Source organism: Saimiri boliviensis, chromosome 11 (genome assembly GCF_048565385.1).
Source record: "Saimiri boliviensis isolate mSaiBol1 chromosome 11, mSaiBol1.pri, whole genome shotgun sequence".
Taxonomy (NCBI): Eukaryota; Metazoa; Chordata; class Mammalia; order Primates; family Cebidae; genus Saimiri; species Saimiri boliviensis.
The window spans coordinates 5,564,279-5,577,445 of NC_133459.1; the positions used below are offsets into that span (position 1 = coordinate 5,564,279).

The 13,167-nt window shown below is 45.2% G+C and overlaps 1 protein-coding gene across 1 annotated transcript in view; it reads right to left on the reverse strand.

Moving 5' to 3' along the window:
• The window catches only part of DNAJC11 (DnaJ heat shock protein family (Hsp40) member C11), a 69,457-nt gene that overhangs the window by 30,836 nt on the left and 25,454 nt on the right, over positions 1–13,167 (reverse strand). Inside the window, exon 4 of the mRNA XM_039474481.2 lies at positions 6,847–6,948. Within this exon, the coding sequence (XP_039330415.1) occupies positions 6,847–6,948 (102 nt within the window). The remainder of the gene's footprint in view (positions 1–6,846; positions 6,949–13,167) is intronic.

Here is a 13,167-nt window from a genome sequence, read left to right on the forward strand (position 1 = left end):
TTATTTTTACTTTTTTTTTTAGATCTTATACAAAAATTAAGATGAAATTCTTTATTTTTTGGTTTTAAATCTTTTAAAAAAAATTTAAGGTGTACATTGTGATGATTTGATACATGTAGCTACTGTGTAGTGATGATCACAATCAAGTTACCACATTCACCACCACCCATGCGGAATTACTTTCATGTTTATATTTATCTGGCCATGAGGATAACAAGAAATCTCTGTCAACTGCAATCTCAAAGGGAACTTTTTACTAACTGAAAATTCCACCAAAAGAGGTGATATGAGGCAATGTGAAATTCACCTGTTTTATAACTGATGAATCCAGGACGGCACTCATGACTATTCCCATAGAATCACTTTATCTCAAATGGAAGTCAGAGCCTGTTCTCCCTGTATAAACCTTAGTCTTTAATTCGGAAACCTTGTTTGTAAGTGATTATGCTGGTAGGTGGTGAAAGAGCCCTCCAACACATACTCACTTCAAGACAAACAGCTGTTTACCTTTGAATCCCTCTGTGCCTCCTATCCCAATTGCCAAGACCATTCTTCTCCAGAGTCTCAGTTTCATGTCACAGCACCTGCCCAGACCTGATTAACCAGGCTTGGGACCCTTCTTACATGACAAACTCCCACATTCTCCAATCGCAACAGCAGCCCATTTCTGCAGATGGTGAACTGCCCCTTCCTGCCACTACACTCAACAACTACAAAACAGCCCATCTTCTGCTCTGTCATCCTCTCAGTCAAGTCGAGGCGGTTTTAGGACATCAGAATCACTTCCACAGAACAGACTGAGGTCATAACCACAGGCGAACTTGGCTGGCTATAGTCATTAGCCAGGGCAACCCCCGAATCCTTGAAAAATAATCAAGTGATAGGTGGGCAAGGGCTCATACCTGTAATTCCAGCACCTCAATGAGGCGGCCAGGTGCGGTGGCTCACGCCTGTAATCCTAGCACTTTGGGAGGCCGAGGTGGGTGGATCACCTGAAGTCAGGAGTTCAAGACCAGCCTGGCCATCATGGTGAAACCCCATCTTTATTAAAAAAAAAAAAAAAAAAAAAAAGGCCAAGGCAAGTGGATCACAAGGTCGGGCGTTCGAGACCAGCCTGGTCAATATGGTGAAACCCCATCTCTACTAAAAATGCAAAAGTTAGTCGGTTGTGGTGGCGCACGCCTGTAGTCCCAGCTACTCAGGAGGCTGAGGCAGGAGAATGGCTTGAACCTGGGAGGTGGAGGTTGCAGTGAGCTGAGATCGCACCACTGCGCTTCAGCCAGGGTGACAGAATGAGACTCTGTCTCAAAAACAAACAAAAAACAAGTGATGCATGCTTACATCTTTGTGAAAACATTTTGTCATTTAAAAATATTTTTAGGGCCGGGCGCGGTGGCTCAAGCCTGTAATCCCAGCACTTTGGGAGGCCGAGGCGGGTGGATCACGAGGTCAAGAGATCGAGACCATCCTGGTCAACATGGTGAAACCCCATCTCTACTAAAAATCCAAAAAAATTAGCTGGGCATGGTGGCGCGTGCCTGTAATCCCAGCTACTCAGGAGGCTGAGGCAGGAGAATTGCCTGAACCCAGGAGGCGGAGGTTGCGGTGAGCCGAGATCGCGCCATTGCACTCCAGCCTGGGTAACAAGAGCGAAACTCCGTCTCAAAAAAAAAAAAAAAAAAAAAAAAAAATTTTATGGTTATATGCCTTTCTTGATACATTATTCCTTTATTTTTTGAGATGGGGCCTCCTCTCTCTGTCACTCAGGCTGGAGTGCAGTGGTGGGATCTTGGCTCACTGCAACCTCTGCCTCTAGGGCTCAAGTGATCCTCCTGCCTCAGCCTTCTGGGTAGCTAGGACTACAGAAGCACACCCAGCTAATTTTCTTTTTTTGGTAGAGATGGGATTTTACCATGTTGTCCAGGCTCTTGATACATTTTATTTATTTATTTATTTATTTATAGACGGAGTCTTGATCTTGTCGCTCAGCCTGGAGTACAGTGGTGTCATCTTGGCTCACTGTAACTCCCACCTCCTAGGTTCAAGCAATTCTCCTGCTTCAGCCTCCCAAGTAGGTACATGTGGTTACAGGAACCTGCCACCACACCCAGCTAATTTTTGTATTTTTAGTGGAGATGGGTTTTCACCATGTTGGTCAGGCTGGTCTCGAACTCCTGACCTCAGGTGATCCACTCAATTCAGCTTCCCAAAGTGCTGGGATTATAGGTGCGAGCCATTGTGACTGGCTGACACATCTTTTAAATTTTTTTCTGATAAAGCAGAATTGTGTTTCTCAGCTATTATACAAACCGTGCTGATGACGGGGCTTTCTAGATCAGAGAGGAGGTCTTGCCAAGGAGTGTGTATGAACCTCTGTAATAGCAAAATGGCCAAGGAAATAACATAAATTTCCATGAAACTATTTTGTTGTAGGGTCAAAACTCTAAAGTAATATATGCCTGCAGAGACAGTCAAGCTCCTTTGTCCCTGCATCCCCAAACAATCCTAACTTAATCGTCTGCTCCACACAGGATCTAAACAAGTTCATGAAGAAGGCAGCAATGAAATCGGACAAGCTGCCTGGGGTCAAGTTGCCTTCTAAAGATGCTCAAAGTGGCTGCCATCCATAGAGGGAGAAGATTTATGGGTATCAAGGAAAAAAGGAATTAAAATAATCAATACGACGTGAATATAGTACAGAACGACACTGTTACATGATCTTGAGTCCTTAAAATGCAAGAAATGTGGATGGATTGTGCAAATAAAACAGAAATCCAAAGATGGCAGGGTGATGCCCAGGGTGCTCCAGTCGGGGTCCAATTTCACATACTACCCTCAGGGATGAACCCCATGTCCTGTCCAGCCACCAATTCTCTCTCCAATACCAGTTCAACGTGGAGGGTCCTAAAGATACTGGGACCCCAGCTACTGGAGGCTGGCATTTTCCAGCAGGACATATGGATAGGAATTTACTCCCACGGGGCAAAGCAAAGGCAGAAAACAGGCACTTAAGAGCTAAGGACTGTGGGGTCCAAAGCCTCAACCCAGAAACTGGGCCTCCCATTTCATGGAAGCAGAAACTGAACTAAGGCTACAGAAGGGACTTGATCAAGGACACAGACAGGAAGGTGGAATCTGAGGCTGGACGCAGGGCCCTTGACTCCAAGTCCAAGGCTCTCCCATACATGGATGTGTCCGTGTTCTTGCATGTGGGTGTGCGCAGGCACACGTTCTATCAGCTGAAGCCAGCAGGCAAAGTGGTCACATCCGGGGCTGGGAATCCTACTCATTCCTTCCTGGGCACTGTGGTGCCTTGCACAGCACATTCCACACAAGCCCATATCACAGGCAGCCACACTTCAAACAGCACCGGACCTGGCCCCAGACAAAGGCTGCGGGAATTGTTTGATGGCCATTTTCAAATCCCAGCTCACAGGCCCCACCATTCCTGAATTTCCTCCTCAGTGTTTTTTTTGTTTGTTTTATTTTGGGATAGTCTTACTCTGTCACCCAGGCTGGAGTGCAGTGGCGTGATCTCGGCTCACTACAATCTCTGCCTCCCAAGTTCAAGTGATTCTCCTGTCTCTGCCTCCAGAGTAGCTGGGACTACTGGCGCATACTACCACACCCGGCTAATTTTTTGTATTTTTAGTAGAGACAGGGTTTCACCATGTTAGCTAGGATGGTCTCGATCTCCAGACCTCGTGATCCGTCCACCTCGGCCTCCCAAAGTGCTGGGATTACAGGCGTGAGCCACCGGGCCTGGCCTCCTCCTCAGTGTTGAATGAACCACCACCACCACATTTAGTTCTGAACGTCATCTTGGCACCAGTACCACACTGCATGTATATAGCAAGATTATCTTTCCCTAATAAATTAACATGTTTTCAATCTTTTAACAACTTGGTGTGGTAGTCAGGACAGACGTCCTTGTTTTACAAAAGAGAAAACGAAGCACTGCCACACAGTTTGCTCTGTGTCCTGCCTCCTGGTAGCCATCGTTCTTTCTAACCTGTGCTTCTCCTCGCTAGGCCTTTTTGCTTGGTAGATACATCAACCTACTGGAAATCCCTACCTAACCTGCTCTTATTGATGAAAACGGAGAGAAACACGCACCTGCATTTCAGGCAGCAGTAGTACGCATGGGACACAGCCTGCAAACCCCTCTGGGCTGAGGCACTCTATGGGGGAATCCAGCTGACAGGCTGATGCCTAAGTCATCAAAACTGCCCTTCTGCGCATGATCTTTTGTTTGAGACAGGACTTTGCTCTGTTGCTCAGGCTGGAGTGCAGTGGTGCAATCACAGCTCACCGCAACCTCGAACTCCTGGCCTCTGGCAATCCTCCTTCGCCTGCTTCCCAAGTAGCTTGGGCTACAGGTACGTGCCACTGTGCCCAGCTAATCTGTAAATACTTTGTAGAGACAGTGGTCTTGTTATGTTGCCCAGGCTGGTCTTGAACTCCTGAACTCAAGTGATTTGCCCACCTTGGCCTCCCAAAGTGCTGGGATTACAGGCATGCAACACCACGCCCAGCCTCCATGGTCTTCTGGAAGAGGAGATCATCCTTTTCTCCTCAGGACAGGATGTCTGCTCATCTTGAGAAGCAAAAAAAAAGCCTTCGGAAATGAAATGAAAGATCTACCCCCACCAAATCCTCTCCTTAAAATGCTGGACAGCCAACATCTGGTTATCATTCAATATTTCTGATTAGAAAATGTTTTATTTATTTGGAAGCAGTTTTATGGAAGTAGCAAAGTACAGGACATTTTAAAAATAACTTGCTTGCCTGTGTGAGATGGTCACAGCTGTGCTCCCTCATTCCACAGAAACATGGCCTGCAGACACATTTGCATAGAATCCCAATAAGCAACTGCCACACACCCCCAGATGGCCGATTTGATCATAGGACACGGATGCAGGATGGCAGCGAGGTTCTCTTTCCCTTTCACTGCTCTGAACACAGCAAACCTCCAGCCAGAACAGCAAAAACACCAAAGGAACAGCCTGCTCCTGCCAGGCACTCCCGCCTCCCCCGCCCCACCTCATCTGCCAACACCGACCTTCAAAACTGGACCTCCCCCCGGTGCACTGGCCATAGTTCAGGGCACCTTGGAGATTTTCAACTCTCCCAATTATCCCAAACTCCCCGACTTGGTTCACCCAGGGTTTTCTCTACCTCCATCTGCCATCTGACCAAAAGGTAACCCTGCACTTCTGAGGGCCTCACCTGTTGGGGACAGTGGGTAGATGGGAGTAGAAGTATTAGCTTTTCAAATATACATTTTTTTCCAAGAGAATTAAATCGTTTATTGATTACATATGATAATGGATGATACATAAGCTTCACTCCCAACCATAATTGTATCTGGTCAAATATACTTTGAAATGTGGGATTCAAATAGATGGATGTGTTCTGGATACATGGCCCTTTAAATGCTGTGTCTTAAAAAAACTCCTTTGAATGTATTTCATCAGAGGTTTATCTTACCATGCATCCCAGTTTAAGCTAGCATTTGTTCTTTTCTTTCGTTTGTTTGTTTGTTTTTTGAGACAGAGTCTCACTCTGTTGTCTAGGCTGGAGTGCAGTGGCATGATCTTGGCTCACTGCAACCTCCATCTCCCCTGTTCACACAATTCTCCTGCCTCAGCCTCCCGAGTAGCTGGAATTACTCGGGAGGCTGGTGGGTATGCACCACGCCTGGCTGACTTTTTTTGGAAACAGGTTTCACTGTGTTGCTCAAGCTGGTCTCAAACTCCCAACCTCAGGTGATCTGCCTGCCTCTGCCTGCCAAAGTGCTGGGATTAGAGGCATGAGCCACCATACCCAGTCTGCTCTCTTTACAAGGTTTAAAAAAAACTATAATGCTTCTTATTACTTTGTATGGCTTCTGCTCTCCTTCCAACAACATTGCTCAGTTGACAGATCATGGGAGAAGAGGCTGACAGAAGACGGGGGGCTCCCAGCTCCTTATCACGACACATACAGGCTGTCTGCCAGGCTCTCCTGGCCATAATGATAGGGTCTGGCCACTGAGCCCTCTTTTTAAACACAGCTGAACAATACATCGTGCCATGTTTAATTAGCTGTGCAGTACAACTGGCATCTCAGTGACCCAGCTATCCTATTTTCCGCAGAGCTGGGACACACATGCAAAACAATCTCCCCAGCAAACTGAAGGAAGAAGACAGCATGCCTAGGATTGAAAAGCAACTCTCACTCAGTAGTGTCACTCGGTGAAAGGACTTAAACTCCATCAGGGATCTGGGATGAACTCTGCTGCTCAAACAACCCAGTGACCGGTGGTTATGGCACCAATGCCCTGGGGTGATGTGAGCAGGGCCCTCTGCTCAAGGCAATGTGGACACGCCCCGAGCCCTCTGCACCATTTAGTGCTCCACATCTTGATGGGTAAGCAAGGACTTCTGCTGCCTCTATGCTTAGGTGGTTAGGTGGCTGTCCTCTGCCCTGCCACTGCCCTCTGACTTCCAGTGTCAAGGACTTGGTCAGCATAGTCGGAGGAAACGGTCTTAGACAACTAGCCTGTGTATCTGCTTGGCAAAACTCCCCGATTTCTGGAAGAAGCAGGAGACTGGCTTTGTCTTTCCTCCACATGGTATAAAACACTCACCTCCTGGAGATCAGCAGCAGTGTGTCTGATGGCTGCCAGGGAGGTGCCTTCTAGAAAGATTACTACTTTTACATAATACAAGCAAAATTTTGTCCCAACAGCTTTGTATGTTTTTGCTTTAACAAGCCACCAGCACCTCATTTTTTCAGACCTGGCTTCTGGTTATGAGGCCTTTTCATGAGGTGTCCTATGAGGAAACCTGGCCCCTGGCTTACCTTGGGATTGGTTCGCTGCTGCAGTCTCCTCTCCTCCCTCTCTCTCTGCAGTCGCTCAAACTCCTCTCGAATTTCCGCTGGGGTTCTCCTCCTTTCCACAACCTGTGTGCAGAATCAAGATGGGAAGACAGCTGAGGACCCGGGAGGTGAGGGAAATGTACATAGAGCAGGGCAGTCACTGACTTTGGTGTGTGCATGCTGCCTGGGGTCTGGCCACGCCCTTTACCCAGGAAGTACCCCAAACCATGAGTTCTGCTGTCTGATGGCTCAGGCCTGGGCGAGGGAGAGCTCTGCTGCCCTCCTGGCCCGTCCCAAGGTTGAAATGAGTTTTTTCCTCGGCTCTCCAGAGTTAAACATTCTTTAACATTCTTTATTTTAGCAACTTATCTTTGAGGCAGCAAAAATCTTACAAGGGAAATGTCACCTTAAATTTCATAGTGTAAATTTCCTCGTGAATCTCAGGTAACAAATATTAAATATCAGGACGAAGGCAAGCTGGCTTTCCCTAGTGGTCTGGGACAATCACTAGAGACTCCTTTTGAGCTTCTTGGACCAAGCATCTCAAGCTGTCAGATCTGAGTGTTTCTATTTTGTTGTAGAGATGGGGTGTTGGCCCCAAACTCTTGGCCTCAAAGGATCCTCCCACATCTGCCTCCGAAGAAATGGGATTGCAGGCATGAGCCACCATGTCCGGCAGGTCTCAGTGTTTTTAGAATCATGGAACTCTTCCTAAAATAGTATATAAACCTTAGAATGTGGGCTGTCAGTTATAGGCTGGTGTAACAATACTCAGGTACAAAAGAGCAGACCTCATTAAACTCAGGGACGCTCGGGGACGCATGGTGATGTTGAATCTGAGAAAATATGGCATTCCAGGCAGGGCATGGTGGCTCACACCTGTAATCCCAGCACTTTGGGAGGCCGAGGCCGGTGAATCACCTGAGGTCAGGAGTTCGGGACCAGCCTGGCCAACATGGTGAAACCCATCTCTACTAAAAATACAAAACATTAGCTGGGCGTGGTTGGGCATGCCTGTATTCCCAGCTACACGGGAGGCTGTGGCAGGAGAATCACTTGAATGTGGGAGGTACAGGTTGCAGTGGGCCAAGATCGCAGCACTGCATTCTAGCTTGGGCAACAAGAGCTAGAAACTCAGAAGGATGGGAGGGGAGGGGAGAGAAAGAAAGAGAGACAGAGAGAGAGAGAGAAAGAAAGAGAGAGAGAAGAGGAAAAAGAGAGAGAGAGAGAGAGAGAGAGAGAGAGAGAGAGGAAAAAATAAGGCATTCCAATTCCAGTTCAGCCCTTCTTCAAAAGGAAGACAATCTAGTCGAGATTTCAGAGAAGTGGAAAGAAACACGAGGGAAGACCCTGCAGCGCTGCAGCCTTCCATCTGTGAAAGAGGCAACTGCCCTGCATGATTTCTAAGGGTCCTGTTTATGGTGCAAAATTGTATGCACCAGCGAGAAACACAGAGTGGGAACGGGAAAAAGTGGTTACTCTTCTTCTGTCAGGACCAAAGTTGTCCGATGGATTGCGGGAGGAGGCAGGGATGTACAAAAGCAGATTCCGCCTATCAGTGGGAGAAATCCAGGGAAGTCTTGAGATGCAGCTCACAGAATCTCTACAAAGGTATGACGTGAGAAAAAGTTTCCTGGGAAATTTCAAGTTTCAAAAAATTATTTAAAAAAATACAAACTTATGGCAAAAAATCAGTAGAACAGAAGGATAGGAAATGAAAAAGTATGTGACTCCCATTACCCATATTCCCTCTTCTCACAGGCTAACACTCAATTTTTTTTTATATCTCTTCCTAAAACTTCTCTATGCACATGTACGTACCTATGTATGTGAGCATGTGTGCATACACACACACACACACACACACACACAAACATTCAATATAAAGGAGATATTACAAGCTTTGTGCAACTTGATTTTATTTTTCAATAAATAGAATAAATAAATACAAAAACATATCCAGAAAATCCTAGGAATGTGTCCACTACTTTCAGGCGGTAAACATTAAAAATAGTGAAAACATTTTCTTCTGTAACAACCCAATATAAATCAATAATTGCTAAAAAAGGGGGGAAGTGGTTCTTTTTAAGGAAGGTTTAAAATAAAAAGACTGTTAATTCATCCAAGAAAAAAACTAAAGGTCCTAAGTGGCATGACAGTGATTGCTCTGTGACCTCGCAAGGCCATTCTGAGTTCTGTTTCATGAACGAGATGTGTTCCTGCTGCCCAGGCGTAAAATCCTCGAGGGCGCGTCACCAATCTACTGCACTCTCACTTTGCAATACCACCCGTCTTGATGTAGACAAAAGCAAGGTAGTTTTTGCAAAGTTTCCATTATCTTCTCAATTTCATTCAGCCCCTCCCTTCATCAAAAGAAAATAAAAAAAGAGCTTCAGGGAAATGTAGGTAATCAACTATTCCATGTAAGTTTGAAGATCCAGAAAAAAACGCTTTAAAATACTTAAAAAAATTAAGGCTGGGCGTGGCGGCTCACGACTGTAATCCCAGCACTTTGGGGAGCTGCGGTGGGCGGATCCCAAAGTCAGGAGTTAGAGACCAGCCTGACCAACATGGTGAAATCCAGTCTCTACCAAAAATACAAAAATTAGCTGGGCATGGTGGCGGCATGGTGGCGTATGTCTGTATTCCCAGCTACTACTCAGGAGGCTGAGGCAGGACAACTGTTTTGAACCCAGGAGGTCAAAGTTGCAGTGAGCCAAGATCGCACCACTGTACTCCAGTGTGGGCGACAAAGCAAGACTCTGTCTCAAACAAACAAACAAAAAAACTTGAAAAACTATTCATGACTTTATAGCCCAATTCAGTGGACCTGACTGTGGAGCCAGTTTCTTTGGACCCAGCAGATTGTGAATGAAGTGACCCATCACCAAGGACAAGAAAGTCTAAGTGTGAGGCTAAGTCTGAATGGAGATAGTTCTTCCACATAGCCCAGATGATGCAGGCCGTTCCAATCTGGATAAAGATATTTTACTTTATTTCAGTTTTTTACTTTTTCCGAGATGGAGTCTCGCTTTGTCACCCAGGCTGAAGTACAGTGATGCAATCTCGGTTCACTGTAACTTCTGCCTCCTGGGTTCAAGAAATTCTTCTGCCTTAGCCTCCTAAGTAGCAGGAACTACAGGCTTGTGCCACCAAGTCCAGCTAATTTTTGTATCTTTAGTAGAGATGGGGTTTCACCATGTTGGCCAGGCTGGTCTTAAACAGTTGACCTCAAGTGATCCACCTGCCTCAACCTCCCAAAGTGCTGGAATTACAGGCATGAGCCATCACACCTTGCCTAGATAGAAATTTTATAATTGAGTGTCTATTCAACAGGATATTAGTTTTAAAAAAAATGCAGATTTCATGAAAGTTTGATTTGCCATAACTAACCAGTGACATAAGCAGACCCATGAATATGCCCATACACTACTATTTTTTTCGGAAACAGATTTGTAAGATGTTGGGAATTAAAATCCTGGACTCAAACCCTGCAGGAAAAACAAACAAACAACCTGGAGAATGTGAGGCTTCACAAAGGCTGCAGCAGGAAAAGATCAATTTTCAGGAATTTTAGCTGTTTAATCCTTGCAGACTGAACTAATAGCTGAAAATTACTTTCTCTCTGCTACATTCTGTGATGAGTTAGAGAGGCAAATAATCCAAAGGTGGCAGATCCTTCCATTTTTAGTCAGATTTTACACAATTTTTGCAAATAGTTGGTACATAATAAGTGCTAACAGCAAAGCGTGGAGCAGTGAAGACCCTTAGCAGGGCAGGGCATTTCATTCACAGCTCCCATAGGCCTCTGCCAGCCTTGATTATTTATATCTTCCTTTAAACAGAATACATGATCTGGAGAGGGGAACAGGACTAAGCTAGCTATGAGCTGCTCTTCTTATCAGCAACTCTTACAGACAGAGGCATCTGGGAACACAGCATCCGAAGCTGCATTACAATTGATAATTACCAGACATGTTCAATGTTTCTCATGGATAGAGTGTATCATATACAGCTTGTGGATCTTACAATTACTGTTCACTAGACCACTATCCCTATGCTAATCAGAAAACTGAGCGGCCAGGTGCGGTGTTCCATGCCTGTAATCCTAACACTGGGAGGCCGAGGTGAGTGGATCACCTGCGGTCAGGTATTAGAGACCAGCCTGGCCAACACGGGAAAAGCTCGTCTCTACTAAAAATATAAAATGTAGCCAGGCGTGATGATGGGCACCTGTAATCCCTGCTACTCAGGAGGCTGAGGCAGGAGAACTGCTTGAACCCGGGAGGTGGAGGTTGCAGTGAACTGAGATCACACCACTTCACTCCAGCCTGGGCAAAAAAGCGAAACTCTATCTCATCTACCTCAAAAAAGAAAAAAAAAAAAAAAAGAAAACCGACTGAGTCCAGGAGTTCCAGATTAACCTGGGCAACATAGAGGGACCCCATCTCTAAAACAAAAAAACCACCACCAAGAACACTGACTTTATTGATGAAAGGAATGAGGAGATCTCCAAAAGCTAGGTGGCATAATGGAAGGACAGACAGGATCCCAAACCTCCTGGGAGACCTCATGCAAGTCACTACACCTCTCGAAGCTTCAGTTTCCCTGCTATAAAATGAAGAAGGTTAAGTGACAATATTCAAAAAGTGTCACCTGGGCTGGGTGCAGCGCCTCACGCCTGTAATCCCAGCACTTTGGGAGGCTTAGGTGGAAGGATCACCCGAGGTCAGGAGTTTGAGACCTTCCTGACCAACATGGAGAAACGCTACTCAAAAAACAAAATTAGCCAGGCATGGTGGCACATGCCTGTAATGCCAGCTACTCAGGAGGCAGGAGAATCACTTGAACCTGGTAGGTGGAGGTTGTGGTGAGCTGAGATCGCACCATTGCACTCCAGCCTGGGCAACAAGAACAAAACTCCATCTCAGAAAAAAGAAAAAAGAAAAAAAAAAGTGTCATCTGGGTCTAGCTAGTCAACTTTTTATTCTGGAATAATTTTAGAAAATTATTTAGAATTTTAGAAATGCTACAAAAATAGTACAGAAAGTTCTAGAATAGCCTACACCCAGGTTCCCCCAATGTTAGCATCTTATATAACCATGGAATACCTGCCAAATCTCAAAAACCAACGTTAGTACATTTCTACTAATTAAACCTAGGGTTCAGATTTCACTAGTTTTTCTAGGAACACCCTTTTTCTGTTCCAGGATTCAATCCAAGATTCCACGTTGCATCAGGTGTCCTTAAGTCTTCTCTGCTCTGTGACAGTTCTAAACCTTTGCTAGTTTTTCATGATCTTGACCATGTTACAGCTTTTAATATGGGCTGGCTTTCTCATATACTATAAAACCAACAACAGAGACAGAGAAAAGTAAAATATAAATAATGTAAAGGACTGCAGACAAAAACCAAACTGCAGATGATCTGGGCCGAAGGATGCAACAACTGGACATAATCTAACATCTGAAAGTGTTAGATTATTCCAGAATAATTAGTTATTATTAATAATTAGTTATTACTAGTTATTATTCTGGAATAATAACTCCGCTCATTCCAGGAGATGCGTTACGTGGTTTCCATGGCAGTTGCCAGTCATTACCGGAATGAACATTGTCAAAGCATTCATGGTTCAAAGTTAGATTTTTGCCATTCTGAAACAATGACCAATTTCGTTTTCAATGTGAGAATCTGCATGAACATCACTAAACCCACCTCAAGAAGTAAATAGTAGGGCTGGTTTTATAAGCTGGGAGTGGTTACATCTCATTCCTTGGGGATCTTCCCAAAGAGTAACAGTGTCTGGAAGGCTTTAAAAAAAAAAAAAAAAAAAAAAAAAAAAAAAAAAAAAAAAGGCCGGGCGCGGTGGCTCAAGCCTGTAATCCCAGCACTTTGGGAGGCCGAGGCGGGCGGATCACGAGGTCAAGAGATCGAGACCATCCTGGTCAACACGGTGAAACCCCATCTCTACTAAAAATAAAAAAAAAATAAAAATAAAAAAAATAAAAAATAAAAAAAGCCTGGGCAAAGTGACTGACATTTCTTTTCTTTTCTTTTCTTTTTTTTTTTTTTGAGACAGAGTTTCGCTCTTGTTACCCAGGCTGGAGTGCAATGGCGCGATCTCGGCTCACCGCAACCTCTGCCTCCTGGGTTCAGGCAATTCTCCTGCCTCAGCCTCCTGAGTAGCTGGGATTACAAGCACGTGCCACCATGCCCAGCTAATTTTTTAGATTTTTAGTAGAGATGGGGTTTCACCGTGTTGACCAGGATGGTCTCGATCTCTCGACCTCGTGATCCACCCGC